At 38.0% G+C, this 27,760-nt stretch overlaps 1 protein-coding gene across 10 annotated transcripts in view; it reads right to left on the reverse strand.

Moving 5' to 3' along the window:
• Positions 1–8,537: 8,537 nt before the first annotated feature.
• Positions 8,538–27,760, reverse strand: part of GOLIM4 (golgi integral membrane protein 4) — an 85,457-nt gene continuing 66,234 nt past the window's right edge. For 5 of the 10 annotated variants that reach the window (XM_074033734.1, XM_045386661.3, XM_045386659.3 and 2 more), the window contains 8 exons: positions 26,751–27,083; positions 23,653–23,960; positions 23,098–23,177; positions 21,581–21,690; positions 18,771–18,938; positions 18,369–18,437; positions 10,594–10,674; positions 8,538–10,266 (listed from right to left, as the gene is read on the reverse strand). In XM_074033734.1, the coding sequence (XP_073889835.1) occupies positions 10,120–10,266; positions 10,594–10,674; positions 18,369–18,437; positions 18,771–18,938; positions 21,581–21,690; positions 23,098–23,177; positions 23,653–23,960; positions 26,751–27,083 (1,296 nt within the window). In that variant the 3' untranslated portion in view covers positions 8,538–10,119. Of the gene's footprint in view, positions 10,267–10,593; positions 10,675–18,368; positions 18,438–18,770; positions 18,939–21,580; positions 21,691–23,094; positions 23,178–23,652; positions 23,961–26,750; positions 27,084–27,760 lie in introns of all 10 variants that reach the window. The other 5 variants (XM_045386662.3, XM_045386660.3, XM_045386658.3 and 2 more) reach the window with 1 other exon arrangement.

Here is a 27,760-nt window from a genome sequence, read left to right on the forward strand (position 1 = left end):
TAGTGTTCAGTTAAGAAAATTTCAAATATTGGTAGGCCGGTTAGCAAACGTTTGTTTAAATAAAAACAAGAAAAACTAAACAGGAAATAAAAAGTGGGGAGGGAGAACAACTGGGGAACACCTGCTATGGCTCATTGATTTTTATAACAAGCCTGTGAAATATTGCACTGGTAAGGCTTAGAGAGGATGAAGAGGTGGTTCCCAGGACTTTCCAGACAAAGATGCTTCCAACCCTGGCTATGGTATGGCCTAACCAACTCTCCGTAGAGACTGCATAACTGTTTTCTTAGCTAGCATAGTCATCTTATTTTCCTAATGTATTATTAATTTTTTGCTAATTAAATCCATAAAAGTGAAACTTTCCTGCTTAAAGTAAGGCTGTGGATGGTCAGGTCAGTTTGGATTATTACTCAACCTTCTTTGGCCAGAGCAACTGCTTAATGTATTATTCTGTCTCCAGCCAGAGTGTCCAAATCACTGAAGATTAAAGAATGTTTACTGTGGCTGAGATCACTAAATATTTCATATATTGAAAGTTCTGATATGTCCTAGCTACCATATGACATCATTAAACAAGAAAAGATGATAAATCCCGATTTAGTGTCTGGCCTCCAACGTAAGAAATAGTACAGAGCTTCCATTTCCATTCTCTTTCTCATTGGGTCTTAAATGTAAAGGAAGAAAAGAAGAAGAGGAACTTAGAGTTGATGGAGTCAGATGATCCAGTGATTCCAACAACAACCTGAACATTGCTGCAATTATTCTTATTTGCAAGTGAGAAAGTGGAGACACAGAAAGATCAAGAAGCTCGTCTAACTTCCGGAAGTGAGTGAATGGCATAGCCGTGGGTCAAATTCCTATCTGTCTCCTTATGTCACAGCAGGGAGAAGCATAAATGCCTGGGTCTATTGTTCCTGGTTCTACTGTCCAGTCAACTGTAATTGGCTCACCATCAGGGCATCATGATATCATGATCAACACTCCATTGAAATATAATAAAATAGGAAAGGCCTGCCTATGTTTCTTGAAACTTTTATTTTATTTGTACAATATATACACATATATTCATACACATTGTTTCATGATACATTTATATCTTCCTGTGGTCTCAGTTAGAAATGAAACTAATTAAACTGCCAAACAGCTCTCCTATTGGGATTCTTGGTTATTCTATAAGAGCCAGAGTTAATAGGTTTGAGAAACATTGTTTTGAGGGAGAGCAACTACACTAGTGGTTTTTTCTCCAAGAGCAGAGATTAATAAAACTACTGACTCATGCAATTTCCCTTGCCATACTCTAAAATTCCTCAGTGCGAATCTGTGAAAGACAGCTGTATCTCACTTTTATATAATATTTGTAATTATTAAAAAACTACTTCACCATAGACAATGTGGCGTGCCTACAAACAAGGGTATGAGCATGTGTGTGGTTAGTGGTTAGAGGATAGTCAACTTAGGAGGTTAATACTGGCGGTGCCTAATTATGAATACATACCCCAGCAATGGTTGACCAGCTCTTAAAATAATCTAATACAGTGACTCAATCCTGGCTCCACATTAAGATCATCAGAGGGCTTTCAAAAATATTTTAGCAGTTATATTATTTCATTTTTAAATTATCATACAATAAAATCAATATTTTATTTGTTGTACAATTGAATATTTTATTTTGTTGTACAGTATATTTCTTTTGTTGTACAGTTCAATGAGTTTTAATACATGTATAGATTCATACAACCACCCCCACAACCCAAACACAGTTTTACTACCCCCAAAAATTCCCGTGTGTTCTAGCCCTTCAGAGTCCCAATCTTCTCATGACTATTATCCCTATCAATCATAATTTGTTGAGAAGCTTTTAAAAAATATTAATGTCAAGCTCTGCTCTCAGAGCTTCTGATTTAATTAGACTGGGGTGGGGTCTGGAGGTCTTTTTAAAAAATGTAATACACAGCCAGGGTTGGGAAACTGGTGCTGTCATCGAAGTCCACATTCTGAAGGCTGCTACCGTAAATGCTTCCACTATCTTTATCGCAATTCAGCATTAAGTGTTTTGCCGGCCAACACTATGGATATTAAAGACTTATTTTTACTGAGAAAATAGTGTTCAAAATATGTGAATGAGTTGTAGGAAGTATGGTACAGGCACCTCTACCCTCTGACCAAGAGGTATGAGGATGTGATAACTCCAACAGCCATTGCAGAAGAACATATGCCTCTTTAGGGAAGGCTTGGGCACAGGATATAACTAGAGGTTTAACAGAATTCTGTTCCTGAAATATTATAGGATTTGTCCTGAGCTAATCCTTCATGGCTGATGCCTGTCTAAAATGCCTGAAAGGATTGGGAACTATAATTTCATTGGGCCTTCAGAAAAGTTTAGATGTCTGTTTTGACTTGCCTGTAAATATTTGCTTTGCAGATTTGGTCTGAGACTTGCTTTCATTGTAATTTGCCATCTGGTAGAGAAATGTTGAGGCGGGAAGGTTATTCTTTCCAACTCCTAACTTACAAAGCAGTAGTTCTCAATCTTGGCTGCGCATTAAAATCACCTAGGGAAATTTAAAAATCCTGATGCTCAGACTTCAACACAGAGCAATTAATTCGGTGTCTCTGGCAATGGGATCCAGGCATCATTATTTTAAAACTCTCCAGGTCTGTAGCCAAGGTTGAAAGATTACTAATATCTGCCAAAATATTATCTAATAATTTTGAACATATAAATTGGCTTAAATTTATTCAGCTCATTAAGCTGAATTCCATCTTCCCTCACCAACACATCGAAACCTGTCTTCCAGCAGAGCAGCTGGCTAGCTGCCCAGTAACACCATGCAGCTGCAGATCATCTTTACCCCTGACCTCTCCCTTTTGAGTCATAAACTCTGCCTAGAAGATGTATTAGTTATCTATTGTTGTGTAACCAATTAGTCCCAAACCTAAAAGAATAAACATTCATTTTCACATAGTTTGTGTGAGCCAGAAGTCTAGGATAACTTATCTGGGTGGTTCTGGCCCAGGGTTTCTAAAGTGATTGCAGTCCTGTTGCAGTCATCTGAAGGCTTGACTGGGGTTGGAGGATCTGCTCCACGCTCACTCATGGCTGTTGGCAGGAAGCCTCAGCTCCTCACAGGCTGTTGGCCAAAGGCCTCAATTCCTTGCCACATGAATGAAGGTCACATTACAAGGCTGTTTGAATAGCCTTATGACATGGTAGCTGGCTTCCTTCAGAGCCAGTGATCCAACAGAGATAACATGGAGGAAACTAAATTGGCTTTTATGACTGAATCTCTGCGTCATACATGGTCACTTTCCTTCAATTTTATTTGTTTGAAGCCAGAAACTAAGTCTAGCCTACACTCAAGGGAAAGGGAACTAAGCTCTGTGTCTTGAAGGGAAGACTATCAAAGATTTTGTGAACAAATTTTAAAACCATTACAGAAGATAATTGACCAGGTTTCACGGAATACAAAATGTATTTTGACTCTATGAAATAGAGTCTAATTCTACTAGGGTATATAAACTTAACAGGAATTAGATACCCACAGAACCCAAAACACTCGGAGCTAAGAACACAAATTTGAATTTAATGTATTAATTATAATTTGTATCCATACTTTAAACTGTGAAAGAAGAAAGGACACACCAGATCAAAAGATGTCATCTCATCTGGTACAAGCCCATGTTCCAATGAACCAGTTCCTTAAAAGATATGTACTTTATGAGACATGTTATGTATGTGTTAATAACAGATAAACAGAAATGACACTTAATTTCAAGCTCCATTAGTGACATACAGGGAATGGCGTGAACAAGGTCAGCCAAGATGGTAAAGGACAAAAGGATTTCGTTTCCAATTACTTAAAATAGTGTACAAATGTAGCAACAAAAACGATGTTGCGTGCTTGCCAATTTAAAATAGAAGGAATTATAACAAAGAACCAGAAAGCCTTAACAGCTGATGATCTCAAAATCTTCTATTATCTATAGAAATAATTGTTTTTACAACAAATATTTGGACCATATAGACCAGGTGTTTACAGCCTGAAGACCAAATCTGACCTGCTTTCTGCTTATGTAAATAAAGTTTTACTGGAACACAGCCATGCTCATTCCTTTATGTATTGTTTCTGACTGCTTTCACAGTACAAAGGCAGAACCAAGTAATTTCAAAAAAGGCTTTATGGCCTGAAAAAAACTAAGATATTCACTGTTTGCCTTTTACAGAAAAAGTTTGCCACTTTTTGATGTAGACGAAAACAACGGGGATACAAGAGTACTCATAACTTCGTTACGATAATCCTTAAGCTTTTATCACAGATCCTCTGTGCCTCAAAGACAGATCCAAGAAGAAAAAAGATTGGTTTTAAAAAAAAACAAACCATGTCATTATTTATTAAAACTTACTACCCTGGGGGCCAAAGGACTAGACGTTAATCAAATATTTCCTTTGTCACACTAATATTGTTCTGCTTCATAAAATATATAATGCTGAAGTCAGTCAGTTTTCTTTAGTTTGACCAGTTTAAGATCCTCTAACTAGTTAAGATATAAAGGGGAGGGAGATTTGTTGGCAAATAAAATCAAAGGAAGGTGGAACATGGGAATTTGAACACCCTTTACTTTCTTTGCACCTTTCTCTGACTCCTTTTCCTGCCCTCTCCCGTCTCCTCCTCCCCTCCACTGCTACTCTTTTTTAATGTATCGGCATCATTCTTTTTTTTACTGAAACTTGGTTTTCTCCACGTGACGAGGACTATGACTCCTGCAATCTCCTTGTGTATGTGTTTCACTCCATCTCCAAAGCATCTAGACAGCATTTCTCTTATTCAGCCTCAGTACAGAAATCTCAGACTGAGAAATTAAAGGGCTACTTTGGAACATGCTTGCTTTCCTCCATCAATCACTATGGTCTAGAAGATGGGGTACAAAGATTGATTCAGCTCAGGTTTTGGTCCACTCCTGTGGTTACAGGACCTGCTACAAATGAGGGGCAGAAGTGATAGTGTGGAGACGAAAGGCCAACCAGTGGATGAGCACATATCCTATTCCACCATAACAACTGGCCCTCCCATCACAGTCACGAGACCCACAGAATGTGTCACGGAATATAGCACCTATTCCTCAGCTTAGGCAGGCCTCTTAGCGATCATAATTAATTATTAAATATATTCTAATCTGAAAACCTCTCTAGATTTCACGGATTCATTCACCTATTTCTCAAGAAATTCTTTATGCTACAGTTGATGCTTCAATGAAGACAGACATACAGTGTTATTTCTTCCTCTATTGCTTTCTTAGATCAAGTAATTCCAGTTTCTTGGTTCTTCCTCCAGAGCCTGTGGCTGAGACTTCATTCATTTTTCGACCCTCTTAGTACTTGTTATTGCAGAATTTAACATACGAAACTCAGAATGTGACAATGGACAATGATCTAAACAATCCTTGATATATTTGAAATTAACAGTGGAATCAGATTGAGTTGGGAAGAATTCCTAGCTCTGCCATTTATTAATATGTGTCATATAGTCTTGAAATAATATTTCCTTTTTACAGATGAGGACTCTATCAATTTAAAAAATATTCGTTGAAAATTTACTATATGCCAGTGCTTGGGATGCAACAATGAGAAGAGAAATATGGACTCTACTCTCAGAACATACATGTCAAAGAGAGTATAGACAAATGTATAGACCACTTCCATGCAATGTGATATGATATGGATAACATGAGTGCTATAGAACAGAAGGGTATGCATCCCAGACTTAGGAGTCAGATGAGTGGGAGGTAGACTCTTCCCAGAGGAATTGGTGTCTAAGATGAGACCCAAAGCAACCAGCCAGGCAAAGGAGAGGAGAGCCAATAAGGGTTGAACAGTGTTTCTGGGGAGGATAGGTGGCAAATATACCATGATGTAAGAGAACATGATGATTTAAAGGAATTCAATGTAATTGAGGTAATTAGTCAAAAATCTTCAGGTGGCAAGTGACAGAAATGCAACTAGGTCAAGTGAAAAAGTAGATTTTATTAGATCATTAACTAACCTGTAAAGAGACTTGGTTGGCATCAAGGATGGCAAGATATAGGGACTGGAAAAAATGCCACAACCGTCTCTTCAACTCTGCCTCTGACTTTTGCATCTCTTTATAGGTTAAATTTGTTCTCTACTTTTATAAACTATTTTTTCCACACAACAAAGTAAATGAACACGAGGAGCCCTGAATTCATTACACAGTAGTAAAACTACTATGAGATTTCATCTACCTTACAACAAGTTTGCCTGCTACAGTTTCATGGATGTTGGCAGAAGGAACTACACTGCTGGGTCAGAGATAAAGGACTCCATTTCTCATGATCCAGCAGCAGTCGTGAGCTTCATGTTCACGTCAGTTCCCCTGAGTCTCCAGGTGTCATGAGGTCAATGTGGAGCAGCCCAAGTGGATGTTGCACACACAGTGGGCTTCTGTCAGAGCTGAGGATCCCTGATCTTAGAAAACCCTCATTTTACAAAGAAGCTGTTGTCAAACCTGTCTAAACTTTTTCCTAAAGGAAGACATCATCTTTATTACTCCAGTCAAGAAACAAATCTGCCCTCTGACCTGGAAGGAGATACTGTCTCTAGCTTCCAAGGCTTTTTGCTGTGCATGTATCATTGAAAACACAGTGTAGGATAAAAGCTGTCACAAGCTGCATAGAAACGCCATGGAGGGATGGCCTTCCAACAAAAAATTCCAGGGAAGGAATCGAATTGATGTATTTTAGGTCAAGTGCCTGTCCTCTATCAAGCACTTTGTCCAAGGAGACGGGATAGTATTACCAGCTCTGCAAAAGTCAAGTTTCCATCCACACATGGGTTAAGGTCAGACACCAAGACAATAGGAGAGGAATGTGCTTGACAAAGATGAATCACATTTATTATGATTCAGTATTAGAAGTGATAAGATGGGGCCAGATCATAAAGAATTATGTAGGTTATGTTAATTAGTTTGGATTTTTTCCTATGAGCAATAGCAATTTGTTAAATTTTATAACAGGGTAGGTGTGATATCCTTAGGAAAATCACGCTGGTACAGATTTTAGGGATTGGCAATAGAGAGTAAATGAAGAAATGAGTTAGGGAACAGTTATATCAGTCCATGTAAAAGATAACAGGGGTCTGAACCAAAATAGTGAGTATGGAGGTGGGCAAATCTGAGGATATTTTGATAGCGGTCAAAAGGAGAGGAGACAGAATCAAGGACAAACTTCATGTTTTTGTTTAGGGAAACATCATGAGTTGAGACAGAAAGCCTAGAAAGAGAAGCAGGTTTTAACAAGGCAAATTCAGTTTTGAAACTTACAAATTTTACATAGGATGGGACACAGAAAGCTAGGCTAACGAAATAGATTCAAGACATTTGTATAACAACGGATGGGAAGAGGATTAAACAGAAAAAATACCTCTAGTACAAAACCTGAGGAGCACTAATATTGAAAGAGCAGGCATAAGAAGAGGAACCTATAAAAAAAGATGGAGAATGTAGTCAGTATGCTAGGAAAAAAACTAGGAAAAGACAGTAAAACGGAAGCCACAGAAGGTGATTCAGAAATAGAATTAACTCACTCTTTTTAATGGCTGTGTAAGATGCCATAGTATAGATGTACCACAATGTAATAGAACTAAAAACAAAACTAAGCATTAAAAGAAGTTAAATGTTAAGTGCTTTGGAAGACAAGGTTCTTCAGTTGTGAGAAGGGGATTCCATTAAACTTACAGAATACTGTGGGGATTAAAGTGGATCCTATTCGCATACTTCTTAGACTATGAAGGTATTCAATACACATCAATAGTTTTCCTTTGTAAAAGTCAGTCACTGGCACATGTGGCTAAGATTATGCTCTTACTCCTAGATCTCTTCCAAATCACTCTTGCAAATAACCAGTCATTGCATGTGTACTAGTTTTGTTGTGCCCAGTTATACTCATTGCTAATAAACGTGCCTTCCCCCAACAACCCCCACCCCCAACCCCGACTATATTCCTGGTACCAAATCCTTTGATTTACTGGTTGTACCAAAATCACAGACTAATTGGCAGGATAAATACAGGTGATGTTTTATTTCTTGTCACTTCATTAATGTAGATCAGCTCAGGCTGATTAGTTCTCCTCTAGACATTTGTTAGAATGGTCCTGTAACTTGGTGTCATACAGAGAGTAGAAGGGTTTGTGATTGTTGCTTTCCTAGGGGGATTTAATAGTTTTTTGTTTATTTTGTGTGTGTGCATGCACATGACACTCTCATGCTTTCTGCCCCTCTTTTTTCTTCCCTCAGAATCAGCTCAAATAAAATAAACATCTTTAGCTCTTTCTTTAGAAAAAGGGGGAAAAATCACATGCCAATCAAAGTAGAGAAAGATACAGAAAACAGAAGCAGGTGGGAAAAGGCACTTTATAATTCATTAATTTATATTGGCATCTCTTAAAATTTTTATTTTTATGAAAAAGAACTGAAGAATGCTAGAAGGTCATAAACTAGTAAGAAACCACATAGTTTAAAAGATTTGCCACCTTTTTTTAGCTTTATTGACTACTACCAACTTTCAGTATGGTTCAAATAATTAAATACTGCAACTGGGACATTAAAAATACAACCTAATTTACCAAAATAATTGTATTCTGAATATTATGTACAATATTATACATTTTACATTACATAATGGGTTTTTATACATAAAGGTAAGATTTCTGATTATTGGAAATACAAAGTACATCTGAACAACACATTCCTATGCATACATACACAATCACTCAACTGGAACAATCAAAACCATCTATGAGTGTGGTTATTAAAAAATAAAATTACATTCATACAATAATGGTAGAAAATGAAATTTGTTTTTATTGAGTATTAATACAAAACCACACACATATGAATTATATAACTTAGTGCTATATATTTAAAAATCTTTATACTTGCAACTGAAATGTCTCTACTCCAAGGGAAGTTTCTGATTTTTAATTTTCTTATTTTAAGGAATCTATTATATTCACAATCATTAAAATGCCTTACACATAGACAAAAAGCAGACCCAATCCCGCAAACAGAAAAATCGTAAGAGTCTATCATATCACCACATGTTTCACCATATAGTTTTCAAAAATAATCCTATTTGCAGTTTGGTATGTCTTCATATTCATATTTATTATCAAAGTGATTGCATATTGAGGCACAGAGCTTAAAGAGGAAATATATTTTACTTGTAGGGAACCAGATACTGAAACAAGAATATCAATCAAAGGCTTCAGAAAAAAAAAAAAAAATTGAGAATGGGTGCTCACATAGAAAACACCACACACAAACACTCACTAGTTTTTAAACAAGTCACTAGTCCTTCAAAAAGGTGAATATGTTGATGTGTCCATACCTCGTTTGAACACTGCAATATCTGATTAAGACCAGGATACTGCCACGTGAGTTTTAATACTCTCTCATTTTTAAATTCAATTCCTCTTAAGCAGAACAGCTATGATTTTAAAGCAATGACAAACATTTTTCTAACTCATCGGAAAAGTCGGAAAAACAATGTCTTTACAACAAAAATGGCTTTCCAATTGTATGTCACTTTGCACACAGATCTCACTCCAGAGATACACAGACTGGTGAAAATTCTATCAGAACTATACATAAAGACATCAGAAGGGCAGCAATTAGTAAACGGGCCATTCTCTTTAAAGTTTGCATGGCATTTTGCAGTACTCTCTGTTCTTAAATCCTGTATTTTATCAAAGGCAAAGAACACCTGGAAACTGGAAGCCAGAAAGGTAACACGCTGAAACATATACAAAATCAATGACCTTTCCAACATCACATAATCTATTAAAAAAATTGGGACATGGGGGCTCAGGTTTACCTTATTGTTTTTCTTCTTTTTCATGTTTAGCTTGAATATAAAAGAAGCTCTAGACCTACGTTATCAAAATATATTCATATAAATGTATGCGTATTTCTAATACAAAAGTTTTTAAAAAGTCTAAGTTCTTAATTTTTGTAATTAAATATCCTAGAGTTCAGTAGGCAGATTTATGTTTGAGCAGCTTGAAAAGAATCCGTTGGCTGAGCATTGTCTAGAAACTGGGCACAGCTACATTTCAGCTCTTCGATGCGATTTCTCAGCAACTGCAGCCCCGTCTTCTTCCTCCTCTTCTTCCTCCTCGTAGTGTTCCTCTCGGCCCTTGGGGCGGTTGTCATCTCGAACTTCTTGCTCTTCTCCATCATTTTTATCATCAGCCTTAAAATTAAAAGAAAAAAGAAAAACTAAGAGATAGTGTAGAGTTAGTGATAAATAATTCTCTCTAAAAACAGGATGAAAAGTTACTCATTTTTGGAGGAAAAAAACAAGGAAGAAAAAATGGTATATAAGCAACAGGGCTGCTGTCTCTCCTACTTTTCATGTTGTCACAACTTTTCCTAATTTCAGGTGGGCCTGTTAAATTCAGTGGTAACTCAGAGGCACCATTACCCACTGGTACCTATCCCAAATACATGTATCTCTCCTATACACATGCACACCCACAAACACTCAAGTGCTCAATAGAAATATGTATCCGAGACATACATTTTCATCATTTTCACCATAAGTCTCTTCAGCATTATGCTCCAGTTCCCTTTTTTTCTCTTCAGTCAAATCTTCCTGAACCTAAAACAAACCACAGGTATCATTTAAACACTTTAGTCTTTTAGGCACTTGCAATAATATATTTTGACACTGTTATCACTTAAACACTTGCAATAATATATTTTGATTTCCAAAAAGTTCATTCAAAATAGCAGAAGCAAAACTAAACTAAATATACAACTGAAAAAATATGTCAAGGATTTATCTACTAGGTGTGAAGAAATGTATAATACACCTATTACAAAAATCAATGTGATTGATCCTGAATGTAGGACTTTTGTGTCTGAATTTTTGATTTATTTGAATAATGGTTAAAATTCCAAATATAAAACACCTGAAGAAATTGAGCTTTTAAAACAAAAAATTCTGGCCAGGCGTGGTGGCTCACACCTTTAATCCCAGCACTTTGTGGGACTGAGGCAAGAGATCACTTGAGCCCAGGAATTTGAGTCCTGGAAAACAAAGTGAGACCCTGTCTCTACAAAAAAAAAAAAAAAAAATTATAAAATTAGCTGGGCATAGTGGTGCACGCCTGTAGTCTCAGCTATGCAGGATGCTGAGGCAGAGGATCACTTGAGCTCTGGAGGTCAAAGTTGCAGTAAGCTATGTTTGTGCCACTGCACAACAGCCTCGGTGACAGGGCAAGACCCTGTCTTCCCAAAAATAAAATAATAAAATTAAAATTCCCATTTCTCCATATGGGAGAACTGTAGAAATCTGAGAGCTGTGACACAATGTAAGTTCTATGGAGGCAGGAACTGCCTGTCTTATTCAAGTCACTATCTAGATCAAGCTTGTCCAACCCGCAGCCTCTGTAAATCCTCTGTAAAGGCACAAAAAGTAGACACCACTGCCTACATACAATGTAGCAGAAATTTTATGTATATATTCTATACTTAAGAATATATTTCTCTGGCTAAAATATCTAGAAAATAAAATACAATCATTTCAATTTCCTTATGAAATCATTTATTGACCTGCCTCAAAAATTCCTCTCTCTTTAGTGTTCTAATACAACCTTTCTGTTTTAAGTAGTTTTCCTTTATGTGCACTATTATCACTGTATACATGATCCCAATATTTATCTCAAAACGTAAACTAAAGCAAGCATCCAAATATTTGTGCTAAATAGTCTCTATTTAATGATCATATCTCACAGAAAAACAGGGTAGGGCATTTTCTAACTTGTTAACTATTTTAAAAACTATACATATGCCAAAATGTTTAAGTCACTTGAATACATTTCAAAAAAACTGCTGAACATCAGTTAAGTATAATGCAGTCTCCTAATACCAAAGAAAGTCCCATCTCTTCCAGGATCAGAGCATAAGATCCTTGAATAACACAAAAATCACATATTTTGGTGGGGGGAGTGGAGGAGGCTGTTGAAAAATCTAAGGAATGAACAAAGGAAGAAAAGTATACAGATGCTATAATTCAAGAGAAACAAATTATGTGCTGCCTGAATGTGTGCAGCTCAGGTGAGACAAGAATGAATTGCAGCAGAAGAGCTTTGGACAAAACTTGGCCTGTCGAGAGCCTACAAAGGTGACTCTCTAAAGATACCCTAGGCAGAGCCAAACATTTGTGAATCTCTTCTAACCAGTCCAGCGCCAGTTTAACTCACACCCCCTAAACTAACCTGGTACCAAAGAAATACATTTTGAGGACAAAGGCACTGAGTATCTATTGTATTCATATTTCCTGGTGGAACGAGCTAAAGACACCTATCTTGTCTCACCCTACGTTTCTATCAGTGGTCCATAACATCGCCTGTGCCCATAGTCATAGAACCTCATAGTAACATTCCACAAGACATTGGGATGAAAACAATGAAGCACTTACTTCAGGCTGTCTTAAGGTCTAATTGAAACGTCATTAAATTGCTGAAGTGTCCCTGTTAATTTTGATTAACAAAGACATGTCTTCTACAGCCTTAATAATGAAAATGTATTATTTATAAACATTAAAATGTTGCAGTTGAGAGTGGGGGAAAAAACAGCCTTGAGTCTATGCCGTATGGTAGGAAGAATATCTAAATCAGGGATCAGCAAACTTTTTGTGTGAAGGGCCAGATAGTAAATATTTAGGCTTTCTGGGCCATAAGATCTCTCTCACAACAATACAACTTGACCACTCTATTTAGCACACACACACACACAAAAAGAAAACAAAAAACTATAGACAATATGTAAACAGACATGTTTGTGTTCCAATAAAACTTCACTTACGAACTAGGCTGCAGCCTGTAGTCTGCCAACTCCTAACACATACTATGGAGTGAGAAAGACCTTGACTAAAGCCTTGGCTTTGCAGCATTTCTAACTGTATAAATCATAAGGTCAATCGTTTTGGTTATGAAAATCTTCAGGCACATGCAAACAAAGAAAATTATTCAATAAACCCCTTACAGCCACCACCAATGTTCAAAAGCTATCTCAATATTGCTACACCTGCATCATCTATCACTTTTCTATTTTTTTACAGTGAATTATTCTTAAAAATTCTAGATGTCATGTAATTTCACCCTCACATATCACAGTGTATATATATATATATATATGTCTAAAAACAATAAACTTACATAATCATAATGTGATTATCACACCTGATAAAATAATTCCATAGTAGCATCTAATGTCTCATCCACACTTACATTTTTATGATTGTCTTAATGTCTGTTTACAGTTGGTTTGTTCTAATCATGATTTAAAGGAACAGCACAATAACATGGGATTCACTCCCCTCTTTTTTCCCTACTGCTATGGATTTGCAGTCCTGTAAAATGACCCACATTCTGAATTTATCTGCTTCTTTATATCACTTAACTCATTTCTCTAGTCCCAACATTTCCTATAAATGGATGTTAGCATAAAAGTTTGAAGGAACTCAGGTTCGATTTTAAAAACAAGGGTATTTCCGAGGTGATGGTGTACATTTCCTATTTTTTTAATCACATCAGGAGACAAACACTTTATTTGTCCCACTTTTAGTAATGCTAAGGTTGGCCAGTGAGCTCAGTTGGTAACAGCCTGATCCCTTCATGGTGAAGTTCCCTGACCTCTGTTCATCTAGTGACATCATTCACTGATGACTGTTGCTTAGATCATTTGCTTCAATTAGGGGTTACAAAAAAATGGTCACTTTCTATTTCCATCATTCTGTCTATATTCACTTATTTCTATAAAGAACTTCCCCATATCAACTATATAGTTACTGTGCATGGTACACTTAATTATGGTAGCCTTTAAAATCAGACCTAGGTGAGCTCTAATCATGTTTCCAGCAATATATAAAAGCTATGCAACCTTCAAATTTTTAACTAACCCCTCTGAAGCCCAAGTTTCTTACATGTAAAATGAAAGCACTGGGTGAAAATTCAATGATCCTTAATTTCCTGTATGTATGTGTGGTTGGGGAGTCATGCACCCTTTTAAGACTTTGGTTAGAAAGTCTTTAGCAAATGGGCATATATACACAGATAGGAGTTTCAGACTTCCCAAATGCCATCCACAACTGTCTGCCCTAGGACTGTTTCTCCGAACAGTATGATCCTGAGCCATCAGAATCAGCTGGTGGCGGGTGGGTGAAGGGGCACTTATGAAGAACTCTGCTTCCTAGGTTCCATAACAGATAAGATCAAAATCTCAAGGGTAAGGGCCTGGTCCAAAATCTGTATATGCCACAAACTCAAGGTGATCCTTATTCACAGCAAAGACAAAGAACTATTTCCTTGAGTAACAACGGATGCTAGGTTATCTCGTTAGTCTCTGGAGATAGGCTATAGAAAATTTAGCTTGTTTACCAGTTGTCAATATAATCTTATTTAGAGACCACTGATTTCAACCACTCTTTAGGGAACCCACAAATGAAAATGCTGTAACCTTCTAGACATATAGAGAACAGACTCTTAGTTAGACACACATTATTATTGTAGTAATATATTACTGATATTTGGGGCAAAAGCAATGTAAACTCATCTTAAAGGCAGTAATGCAGTAATGCCTTTAAGTAAGGCTTCTTGGTAATGAAAAGGAACAAAATGATATGGAGGTTCTAACTGATCTTTAAAATATGCCTAGAATAATAAGCAGAAGCCAAATGTTATTCTTTTATAGTGTAGACATACAGATTATGTCTCCCACAACTGGCCCTCTTAGCATCCTGCTAAAGCTGTCAAAATGCTTTGTCATATTTCCCAAACAATGCTTCTTGTTACTCATTTTTATCTACTATGTTTTAGGCATTTTAGAAATGAGCCTTATCTGATGACACAAAGTTTAACAAACAGCCAAATCCAAAATAAAACAGGTCCACTGAAAAGTGTCTGAAATGGGCTTTGGCTAGATACCCTCTCCTGGTGTCTATTAACACCTTTCTTTCACATATTGAAGATATTATGGGTGTGCAAGGGCAGAAAGCTGAGCCTCAAGTAGGTAAGAACAGTAGGATCCAAAGAAATAAACAGAATGTGATGAACAAAAGGCCTTCAGCAACATTAGCTATAGTGACGAACACCCTGCTTTAACAAGAGAGTTTTTTTCCAATTGAAGAGCTTCTTAGCCGGGCATGGTGGCTCATGTCTGTAATCCCAGCATTTTGGGAGGCAGAGGTGGGAGGATCACCTGAGGTCAGGAGTTCAAGACCAGCCTGGCCAGCATGGCAAAATCCCATCTCTATTAAAAATACAAAAATTAGCCGGTGTGGGGGCAGATGTCTGTAATCCCAGCTACTCGGGAGGCTGAGGCAGGAGAACTACTTGAACCCAGAAGGCAAAGGTTGCAGTGAGCCAAGATCACGTCATTGCACTCTGGCCTGGGAGACAGTGAGACTCTATCTCAAAAAACAAAAAATAACAAAAAAAGAAAAGCTTCTTGACATGGTGATTTACAGGCTGGCAGTCTCATGTAGGTGTATGCACATATTCATTCGGCCAGTGAAGGTGAACAAATGCCTTGTACTTGTTCTCTTCTGCATGTTTAGATTAATCTGTTTTCAGTTACATTGAGGGAAATTAAAGTATTCTGATTTTTTGTCATTTAATCTATATATTTTTGAACATGTAAATAATTTTAAAGCGTACATAGCACTTTTTGACAATGCCATAAATTGTCTTGTCTGCTTACAAGGTGATAAAACATTTGGAATGTAAGCAATGTGAGGAAAGGATCATGCCTTCTACTCAAACAATCCCAAACAAGAAACAAGAAATGTTTGTAAGTAATAATAATTTTTATGTCTTAGAAAGATAATACTACTGCACTAAGATAAAAGAAGGCAGAGTAGTATAAATTTCCTAAAATCATACTTCTTTTGGGTCCTCTACTCTTAGAGGCCAAGTCTATAAGTTTGATGGGCTATACCTCTTAACAGGTGTGGCCCAGGCAAGATGCAATTCTTCCCCAGGAAGAAATGCTGACAGAAACAAGTCTGTACGCTGGAGGGGAAGGGAAGCGATGGCAGCCACAGGCCTTGCATTCTAGTGGTTAGCTGGGGCAGCTGCAAGACTCTAAGGTTTAATGGAGATTTAAAAAAACAAAAAAACAAAAAAAAATGCACAGTTCCATAACATTTCATGGTTTTCAGAGTGCTTCCACCAATGAGGTTTCACACACATATGCACTTATAAACAATGCAATATGTGTTTCCATATTCTATGTTCCGCTTTATTTTTCTCATTTTGCCATAGTCTGACAAGAACTTTGTCTCTATCACCAGTGCCTAAATGGTGTTTGGGAACCACTCTTCTCCTCTCTCAAGGGAAGACCTGGGAACCATGGACAGAGGTGGGAAGATACAAACATTAATCATCTCATAACCACAAAAAATACATCACAGCATGAACAAGGGATACTCGGGGGGCAGAGAGGAAAGTTACACTGGGAAGAATAAAAGGCATGTGGGACTTCCTCTAGGAGCACATGGAGCAACAGTTCTCAGTGACAGGGTGGCAACCTGGAGCACATGCCGGAGGAGGCCTGAACACTGCTTAAAGAATTTTTGGCAGGGAACCAGGGAAACAGAATTAGGACCCGGGGCCAGGTACAAGAGAAAGAGTCCTGTCAGTCCAGTAGATCAGAAGGGGATGATTGGCAGGATGAGGAGCAGTTGCTGAGGTTAGGCAGCACTCAGCCAGAGCAACCTCCTCTGTCTTAGCACCATTTCTCCTTCCCTCTTGCCTCTGTCTTTCTTCTCTTTCTACTCTTGATTCCTCTTGGATCTCAGGATTTCTCTCCTCTATCTTAACTGATCATGAAATAAAATTGAAAAGGAATCAGTAAACACTGATTAAAATTTTATGTTTAACCTTCTGAATTTTTAAAAAGAGGCCAAGGTGAACCTTTTCTCTTTTAATCCCTCAAAGATTCCTAGTATTGGACATAATAAAACAAAGGGGTATTACTCTAGACATCCTGTTATATGAGAAGCCTGGATGAGTATCTTTTCCTTGCCTAATGTCTTAATATTCAAGGTCACTATTTTCTCTGCTGCTCTCTTTCTGACAAGACAGCCAAGGGTCTTGATTAGGATGATAAACCAAAGAACAAAAAGATAAAGCCAGAAAAGTGCATGTTATTAGAGATGTTGCCAGTGACCCTAAAGAGCAACATCCTTTTCTGTTTTCCTGGTATAAGCACAAATTTTCTCATCAGCTCTGAAAAGCTTAGAAAATCAGTAAGAATAAGAAAGCAGACCTATTCGAAGGCACTGTGTGTGTGAGAGCACAGCTCATGAAGTCTGCACAGGATCTCCAGTGGTGGGGTGTGTCTGTTTAGCCTGCCATATGTCCATCCTCCCATGGAGTTCCCCTTAGGGATAAAAACCACACATTTGCAAGACACCTGGCTGAGAAGCAGCTCTGAACCAGGGTTTTAATTTGGGAACTACTTACTGGTCCATAATGAGACTAAATACAGGGTTTTGGCCTAATTTGTATCAGACTCTAAAATATTGCAGTTGTTTATACAGCAGAATGCTGTGATAAAATGGCTACAACAAACAGCATTCACCAATTACACCACATGCAGCACCATAATAAATCAATTACACCATAAGTAGCACGACAATAAATGCTACTTATATCTAATTAACAAGATGTCCGAAGTTTACAATGAAAAGCAAACTAAAATAAAATATTAAGAAACTCTATCTTTGCATTTTATTCAACTGAGCTCTTTACACCTTTTTCCTCCCTCTTTATTGTTAAATTTAATTAAGATACTGAATTCTTATAGGGAATAGGCCAGAAGGAGAGACTGTAAAATTTACAAAAATGTTTGGAGGGTGTTAAGTGGATTCCGATAGACACTCTGGGGTATTCCTGTGAGGTAGGCACCAGGGAGATGCCTGAAGAGAAAGTTCCGGGGCCAGTTTGGATTCCCTGAATGTGCAGAGGGAGACAGGAGAAAATATTCTTACAAAAGATCACACAAATCTAAGTCCACCATTCCTGAAAAGTCAAATACTTTCTTAATTCAAAATTTCAGGTGAGAACCAAAGAGATGGATTCTATTACCCTGCATTTGTTATCTTCTAACCAAACGTCTCCAGTGCCATGATCCATTTTTGCTTTAAACAACCCTTTCTTATCCTGCTTAAATCTTTCTGAACATTTCTACAGAAGGCATGTCAAAGTCAATAGTGCTGAGGTTTGTTTAAAGTTAGTGTATGTGATAGACCCATCTGATCGGTCTCTGGGATTCAATTCTTACTACCTCCTCTTCTGCCTCTTCCTGGTACTGTTCATCAACATTATCCTCCTGCTGGTCTGGATTTCCTGCCATCTGTTGAAACAAAAGGGGAGGTTCATGTTACTGTACATCAGAGATGCCTTTTACACAGTACTCTGGGACAAAGAACAAGCATGCCACCATGAAAAGGGCACTTTCAAAGCATCTGGGGCCAGGAAACGATGAGTAATCATTTCCAATACAAAGCCCAGGATGTCTGTTACCCTCTCTCTCAGAGTACAGGCATATCACGTGATAAAGTGGCCTAAAAACCACCAAAGTGGCAAACCTTCCGTCACTGTAGATTACGACTAACCTTTTACATAAACCAGATGTTTGTTAAAATACCCCAGTTAAATCCAGCCTTTCCTCGTGGCATCTGCTTACCACCAAATGTTCCTCCACTTCTGTATTCTCTTGCTTTTGATTACTTTGTTTTTGCTCTTCATTTTCATCTGGCAAATTTTCTTCTCTCACTTGTTCAGCTTCTTCAAATTCATCCTCACCTTGATTATTAGGGTCATCTGCTGGGTTTATATCCTCTACAGCTGCCCTCTGTAAAATTTTAATAAAAAGCAACTATCACTGCAAAACTGAGGATCAAGTTTAATTTCATTTGAAAGGCTACACACTGGCAGAAAATGAAATCGTCCTTCCCTGAATTGTTCAGATCTATCCTTGCCAAGACTCACAAGAATCAAGCATCGCACTGTCAAAAGAGAAAACTCCTGCTTTACTTGTCAGAGGCTTGATGAATCAGAATGAGGTACAAATAGCACTTCTTCCCTGCAAGTGATTTCAAAATAGTCCTCAAAACTCTACTGACACAAGTACTGTGAACAGAACTGAATAAACAAGAAAATAATTAATAAAAGTCAGAGGACCACGTGAGAAAAAAAATACTAATTTAGGTGGGGGGATTTAGATGGGCAATTAACTCTTTTCACTGCTATGTTGATTTTTATACTAACTTCCCTGTGCAAGCAATGTTTAACATGTCAGAGGTGAAAAGTGGTTGATGGGAAAAAAGGCCCATACCAGAAAGGATCTATAAAAAGGATGTGAAAAGGAGACAAGACAAGAAAAAGGCTAACTCAAAAGGAAATGGTCATTTTCTAGTATGGATCCAATGTCTTTATTAACAATCACTCCCATGAAATAGAGAGCTGTCGAACCGGCAAGAGATGGGAGTTAAAGAGGTCTGAGCTACCCAACTGCCCAACAGGGCAATATATTATGAAAAATGTCCTCCCTAACTCATCTCCCAAGTTACTGTGCTCAACAAAGGCCCTTCATATTATCAACTTTAGAATTATTTCAATTTTCCACTTAAGCTCCCAAAGCACCTTCCAAATAATACACATTCTCATAAAGATTTAGATTTTAGAGCCTGAGATGGGCAAGAACAGTGATGCTTGTCATGAGGTGCCCCAAACACTCCCAGGTCATCAATAGGACACTTACTAAAGCTGTAAATGCTTCTAAGAGACAGTAAAGCCACAGAGTAGGATTTGGTCTCTATCAGTCTTCTCCAGACAAGATTCTACTTCAATTCACTTCAGAGTCTTGAACGTGTTTGAGAGTTCATTGCAGTCTCAGCTGATCTATTATCTGCACATCCCTGGCCATGCTATTCCAGTGCAAATGACACTATTCTTGGGAATGTAGAGACTAACAAATTGCCACCTTCACACTAAACTCTAATTACTCCACAATCTCTTGTTATATGGATTTTCTTTAGTGCACTATCAAAAAGTTGTATGGAAATACAGGAAAAATGTAACATTCATTTCAGAAGAAAGTACCAAATATCTTTTGCAAAAGTTCATAAAATTGACTAGCTCAACTCTGACCAAGCAACAGGTATGAATTAGCAGGCACAGTTGTTATATTCAAATAAAATAGAAAAAGAGAGGAACAAGTGGGATTAACCATTTCTAATTAAAAGAAAGAATGGTACAAACGCCAGTGTTTCCCAGCATGTTCCCCAGAACAAATAAACAGATGATAGGAAAGTAAAGGATCATATAATCAAGTAATCAAAGTCTACAGCAGTTCCCAAACAAGTGACTGAAATACCCTTCCTACCACCCCATGCACATTTGCAGGCCTTTGTACACTTGCTTTCTTCCTCTTTCATAGTCTCTTGCTCTCTCATATGTTTCTGCTCTCAAGTATTTGCTCTTTCCTGAAAATATTTCAAGACTAGGTTCCCTTGAGCATATTTTCAGAAATCTTGATGCAAGGAATGCCAGGGAAACGTGTTCTGCCACATCTCGGTGCAAGTTAAGTGGAAAAGCTGTTTCCATCAAGAGGCCTTCAAGGAGCTAGCAGGAAGACTTTCTCGATGATTATCAAGGACATGGGTTCTCCTCTTAATCCACTGGATCGATATAAACAGGGCCACGTGATAGCAAAGACTGACTGTTATAAACATGGTAGTTTACATCTATTAGCAAAAGATGACAGGGCAGCTAAAATAAGTTGTAAAAGTCATCTACACATACACACAGGAACAGGCTCACTAAACATTTGCTTGCTTCGCTTGTAGGCAGGGCCAAGGATCTAGCCCACCCGGCTGAACTGGAGGTCTCAGTCTTTTTTGGTAAACACAAATAACGATGCTGGTTATTAGATGTCTACCTACTTATATTATAAATTATCTGTGCCATTGTGGTACCTGAACAACTCTTCATGTCTCAAACCACACATCCTCATCCATATATTTATTAAAACGGTCACTAGACTGCTGAGAGGTTACACAGAGCCACACAACACACCTAACACCCTAGCAGACTGCTCGACACGCTCAGGAAGGGTTAGTTTCCTTTCTCTGGTCCCATCTCCAACTTCCACACTTGCCTTTTACTCCCCCTATCTTTCAGAGTTACTACGCATTTCAATGTCTCTCAATTTTGCTTTTCTAGGTTTCAGTTCAATTAATCTAAAAGTCATCAGAAAAAAAAAATTGTTTTTTTTTCCCCTAGAGCAATCTTTAAACCAGCTCATCACATACGCGTCCACCATGGTTTACAGTTAAAAACACTGCCCATACATAATTATGCAAGCCACTTTTCTTCTGTGCTGAGGATGTAACAGAAATATCTGGGGCTGAAGGCTGGCATCAGGCAAATTTTCAACTCTGTTTCCCACCTTATGAGTTTCCATGTGTCAGGGGCAGAAGAGAGGATACTTACATCTGCCTCAGATTCTGGGTCGACTTCTCGGGGTCCTTGTTCACGAGGCTCATGTCTATTACCTGGGTCTCCTTCTGCTTCATCTTGGTGCTGGTTGTCTCTTTCATAGGCTAGCAAATGAAAGAAACTAAAATCAGCCCCAAATGAATCAAACAGGATTTCCCTTTCAACTCAAAGAAAAGCCACCAGTGGACTTTCCTACAGACCATATTACCTCCACCTCTGTTAACTCAACATAAGGCCTATGTCTTGGCTTTTCCAAATAAAGTTATGTTCTTTTCACAGACTGTGCGTCCAAAGAGATGATATGGGTCAGACACTTTTCTTCTAAAATAAATACTTTTCACAGGGGCTGTAATTTTTCCCCCATATGCAAGAAAACAACAACAATCAAAACTTTCTCAATAAAAAAAGCCCAGTTGATTGGACACTGCTGAAGAAATCAACTAATTTTGATAGTATCCGAGGAAATAGCTGGGCTCTAAAAGAAGAAATTGATAGCTTCAGGAAATGCAAGGAAGAACAACCCCATCTGTGGAGCTCAGAAACAAATATAGCCCATCACATATTTTCTGATACAGTAATGACGACGACTGCCACAGCAAAGAATAGCACACATTCATACTCAGACATTTACTTGCTGCTTTTTGAAAAAATATTTAGATAAAGAGAATTGTATGAGCACAAAAAGAGAAGAACAAACAAAAGAAAGAGAAGAAAAAAAAAGAAAACTTCTTAAAACAATTAAGATAGAAGAGGAAAGTTTAAGTATATGCAGTGTACTAAGCCTAGAGAAAATAATGATACAAGGTAACTTACCATCAGGCTTCAAGTGCACAAAGGGGTTTACTACTTAGAGAAGAGGACAAACCATTCTCTAGTCTTACTGATATTAGAACAAAAAAGCTTAAAGTGCCACATAGGGGACACAAGGAAAACAATTTCTTGACTGTGTAAGAGCTGTAAAATATCACAACAGGCTATTTAAGGGAGGTTGTATGTAATCACTTTCTTTTTGACTTTTTAGAAAAGGATACACATCTAAGTGTTAGTGACGCCAAAGAGAAAGTTAGTTATATTCTGGTTCTACTATAACAGTAAGCAATATTTGATAAGTTACATATTAAGTGCTTACCATAAATGAAAGCTACTATTGACTGAATTTTAAAACATTTTAAGGCAATGACGTAAGGACTTCCAAGGTAAGGAGAAAATGTAGATGTTTCCCAAAGCATAATAATACTATAATAATTTGTCAGAAATATTATATTTAGTATATAAAAAGCTTAAACTACAGGCAAAATGACAGAGAGGAAACAGATTATCTTGAGCATTTTTCACTACCGGTGTGCACTGCTTAAGAGGATTAAGAAAAAGACACATGATTCACAAATCTCCTTTGCACTTACTCAGGTATGCATATAGCTCATTGATGTTATATAATATTGGCTCATTGGTAATACACAATGTTATCAAGTAATTTATTAAAACATTCATCATCTAAGAAGTCTCACCACCTCCTTCCTCTTCTTGGATTCCCTGGTCCTCTGCTCCCTGAACGATATCATTATCCATAGCATCATAATGAGCTTGCTGCCTACGAGAGACACAAACATGATAAATCCAGTGAGACAAATTCAGAGGCATAATTTGACATAGGTCATTTATCTTTAAAGACAGTAAAAAGCAAAATTTCTCAACATTTTTAAGAAGCCATAAAAACTTTTCAAAAACCTCTTATGTATGCAATTAGGTAGAATAAAAATTCCAGATACATTTTCAAAAGGTATCTTAAAAAGATAAAATATCTTTTAATGATAAAATAAAATAAAGTTGGCACAAAGCCTGTAAGGCTATTTGGAGACCTAACCTACCACTTTTAAGCAGAAAAAAATATTATTTTTAAAATTAAATATTTGGTATTTAATTTTCAAGTAGCTGTCCTGCCTTGGCTATTTGAGTAATATGAGCCCCTTAACTTCATGAATCACAAATGCACAAAACTGTTTTGAATCTGCGTATGCAAACTGGAGCAGGGGCTGTCTTCGCTCACTGAGGAAGGGGAAGGCTACCGGAGCTGCTCTTGCTGCTGCGGCCGGCCCTCCTCAAGCTTGGCCTGCCTCTGCAGGGCCATCTCTCTCGCCAGCTGCTGCTGCTGCTGCTGCTGCTGCTGCTGCTGCTGCTGCTGCTGCTGTTGCTGCTGCTGCTGCTGTTCCTGCTGCCGTAATAAGTGCCCCTGCAGCCTCTGCTGGTGCAAAGCTTCCTGGTGTTCCCGCAGCCGCTGGGCCTCCTCCGCCTGCTGCACTGCCAGTCTCTGCTGTTCCAACTGCTCCTCATAGGGTGATCGGAATTTGATCATTGGCTTGGCTGAAGGGTACACCTGGGATGAAAAGGAATTGGTGCAGAGCAAGAGGGGTTACTTCCTCTGGGTTTTCTCTTCATTTGTTTCTCCTGACAAACTCGGGAGGCAGGGCTGGCTTATTAACGCCTATTAGTCAGGTGAACTGTGATTATACATAAAGTCCAAAAACTCCTATTTCCCAACTTTCTCTGAATCACCCTTGGCTTCTTTAGCAGCAGATGTTTCCAACTGCTGGTATTAAGGCAGATTTTCAATGTGCTCCCTTCTCAAATGGAACAGAAGGCACAACAGAAGATATCAGTTTCAAACTGTAAAATTTATGTTCACAAGGCTCTGATACAAACAAGTAGTTGGTAACTTTGGTAACTTCACGTTAACCGGGCAATCTGTGACCTGATGCTATGCCTACGGCTTTTTCCATGAACAGTTTAAGACTGAAGGATGCTAATTAACTCTAGTAATGTATATACCAATCCCAGGCAAAGCATAGCCAAAAAAAAAAAAAAAAAAAAAAAAAAAAAAGCCACATTCCAGATTATAGTGGAAAAGCAGATATTCAACTTTTTTTCCAAAGAAACTAAGAATGGCTGAGAAGATGGTGCCTTCTGATTAAAGGGAAATCTGATAGAGCAATTCTTAAAACTCTGCTTCCCTGAGATATTATCTCACCCCAGTTATAATGGCTTTTATCAAAAAGGCAACAATGAATGCTAGTGAGGATGTGGAGAAAGGGGAACCCTCGTACACTGTCGGTGAGAATGTAAATTAGTATAGCCAATATGAAAAGCAGTATGGAGGTTCCTCAAAAAGCTAAAAATAGAACCACCATATGATCCAGCAATCCTATTACTGGGCACATATCCAAAAGAAAGGAAATTGCTATATTGAGATACCTGCACTCTCAGGTTTATTGCAGCATTACTCACAATGGCTAAAATATGAAATCAACCTAAGCGTACATCAACGGATGAATGGATAAAGAAAATGTGGTACATACACACAGTCATAAAAAAGAATGAAATCCTGTCATATGCAGCGACATGGATGGAACTGGAGGTCATTATGTTAAGTGAAAAAATCCAAGCACAGAAAGACACATATTGCATGTTCTCATCCATGTGGGAGCTTAAAGAAAGGATCTTGATAAGACAGATAGTGGATTGATGGTTACCAGAGTTGGGAAGGGGGATGAAGAGAGACTGATGAATGGTACAAACATAGTTAGAGAGAAGGAATAAGACCTAATGTTTGGTAGTTCAGTAGGGTGACTACGGTTAACAATAATCTATCTTATATTTCAAAATAGCTACAAGAGAAGAATTTGAATGTTCCCAAAATAAAAAAGAGATAAATGTTTGATGTGGTGGATATCCCAATTATCTAGATTTGATCACTATACATTATATGAATGTTTCAAAATATTGCACATACTCTGAAAATATATACATCTGTTATGCATCAATAAAAAACGTCTGTATTCCTGGCCGGGCGCGGTGGCTCAAGCCTGTAATCCCAGCACTTTGGGAGGCCGAGACGGGCGGATCACAAGGTCAGGAGATTGAGACCATCCTGGCTAACACGGCGAAACCCCGTCTCTACTAAAAACACAAAAAATTAGCCGGGCGAGGTGGCGGCGCCTGTAGTCCCAGCTACTCGGGAGGCTGAGGCAGGAGAATGGCGTGAACCCGGGAGGCGGAGCTTGCAGTGAGCTGAGATCTGGCCACTGCACTCCAGCCTGGGTGACAGAGCGAGACTCCGTCTCAAAAAAAAAAAAAAAAAAAAAAAAAATGTCTGTATTCCATTGAGCTACTCCCCATCCTCCCTGCCATACTCCAACTAACAAAAGCACACACAAAGCAAAGAAGGTTGAGGGCTGGAAAGCAAAGCTGGTGGGGAATTACTTCCCCTATTGGGGAAGGACACAAGACTGGAAGAAGCTTTCTGAGGTTAAGTTTGCAACTACCCAAGAGGGCAACTACAGAGGTCTTCACACCTGCTTAGCCTAAAGCCTCAAGCAGCTTGAAGTCTCAGAAAATCTGAGGCCAAATAAAACTTGAGTTATAAATAGAAGGTGATCAGCATCCATGTAAAGGCCAGGTAACCTACTATTGAGACTCAGTTTAGAGACAGTAAAAGAAAGGCATCTAGCTGCAATAAGTGTTGGTTTAAAAGAAGAAAGGGTAGAGTTTTCTTTTAAAGCATCATTTACAATAATCCTGGCCATTTTTTTTTTAAGAAAGGGAAAAGTCTTACATGTAAGTGGTGTGCCCAGTAAGGGATCCTGAGCAGAGGCTGTTTAGATATGCTCACCCAGTAGAATATCTCCAAGTAATAAAATCAGATTTTTGATAATTAAATAACCACCTTGAAGGTGAATGCAAAAGGCAACATACTGACAATAAATGAACAGAGAGAGGAGGACGCCTGATCATAGAAAATGAGACTTTTCTCCGCCTCAAGATGCTCAAGACAAAATTTGGGTACAAACTGGGAAGGTGCTCCATTGGGTGCTCACCTGTTTTACTCTATTAAGGTGATGTGAGAATGAATCTCTGACTGTATACAACTGACAAAAAGAAGAATGCACATGTACAACAGTTGTGCTCTCTGATCACCAATCACCTTTCCGAGGTATGCAAATAGCTCTGCTATTAACATTACAAGAGAAAACTTAAATATGAGCACATAATGTTTAGTAGAATCACTCACATTTTTATTTTAGAGATTGTGATATATTACCTTAACATGTAAAAATAACACCAGGTTTTCCATCCCAGTATACCATACCAGAAGCGGGTGACCTCATACCTCAGCACGCGCGTGGCCTTCCAGGAGGTTGGCTGCTTCTCGCTGCTCATGCTGCTCTTTCCACTCCCGATCCTGCTCCTCTGGTGATGGATCGTGTTCCTCCTCAAGATGTTCTGCCTGCCCGACCTGCTCCATTTCTTCCTCCTCCAGGGCCTTTCTGTGCTCCTCTTCTACCTGATGCTCCTCAGGCTCTCTGCGTTCCACTTCTTGTTGGACTGGTTCTGGGGGAGCCTGAAATTCTGTCTCCTTATGGGTGGTAGCATAGAGTTTTGTGTCTTCTGCTCTTCCAGGAATTGCTTCATGGTTCTGCCACACATCACTATTTCGAGACACCTAGGCCAAGCACATCACTGGGAATGACACTCTTCCATTTCAAAAGTAATGATATAATTTCTTTATTTCCATGTCTATGGGGCATGCAGCTACAACATAAGAAGGTGTCTAGAAATATATACAGTCCTGGCTTTATGGCTGCAATGGAGTCACTTAATTTTCTTACTATGTAATCTCACTTATAAAATAGATAATATAAGCAAAGCTTCATCTGTGAAGAATACAGTAAATAACCTGGAAAATAAAACCTCCATGTAACCAATATCTCAGAAGTAAACTAATTCCTATTTTCCCTTAGAATAAAAAGCTTCAAGTGATGAAATGTTTACATAATTTTCTTCAATGTAAATTTTGTTTTCAATAACTATTTGAAAAGAGAAGGGTAAGATAAAATTGAGGAGTTGGGTTTAGTTTTTATTAGTTTGGTTTACTAATTTAAAAAAGAATGCCATTACTAATGAACATCCATGTTAGTTCAACATAGTGCCTGTTAAACAAGACACAGTAAAATATTTTTAATGTATTAAAGTAGTAATTCTTCTTTGCAAACCAGCAGGAGTCTTTTGTAAATATTTTTATTGCTAATATTGAAAACCCTGAGGAGAAAAAAAAAAAAAAGAAACGTCTTTTCAGAATATCCCTCCTCTAAAATTAGTTGACTCAAATCAGTTCTCCCT

This window comes from Macaca fascicularis, chromosome 2, assembly GCF_037993035.2.
Source record: "Macaca fascicularis isolate 582-1 chromosome 2, T2T-MFA8v1.1".
In the NCBI taxonomy this organism is placed as follows: Eukaryota; Metazoa; Chordata; class Mammalia; order Primates; family Cercopithecidae; genus Macaca; species Macaca fascicularis.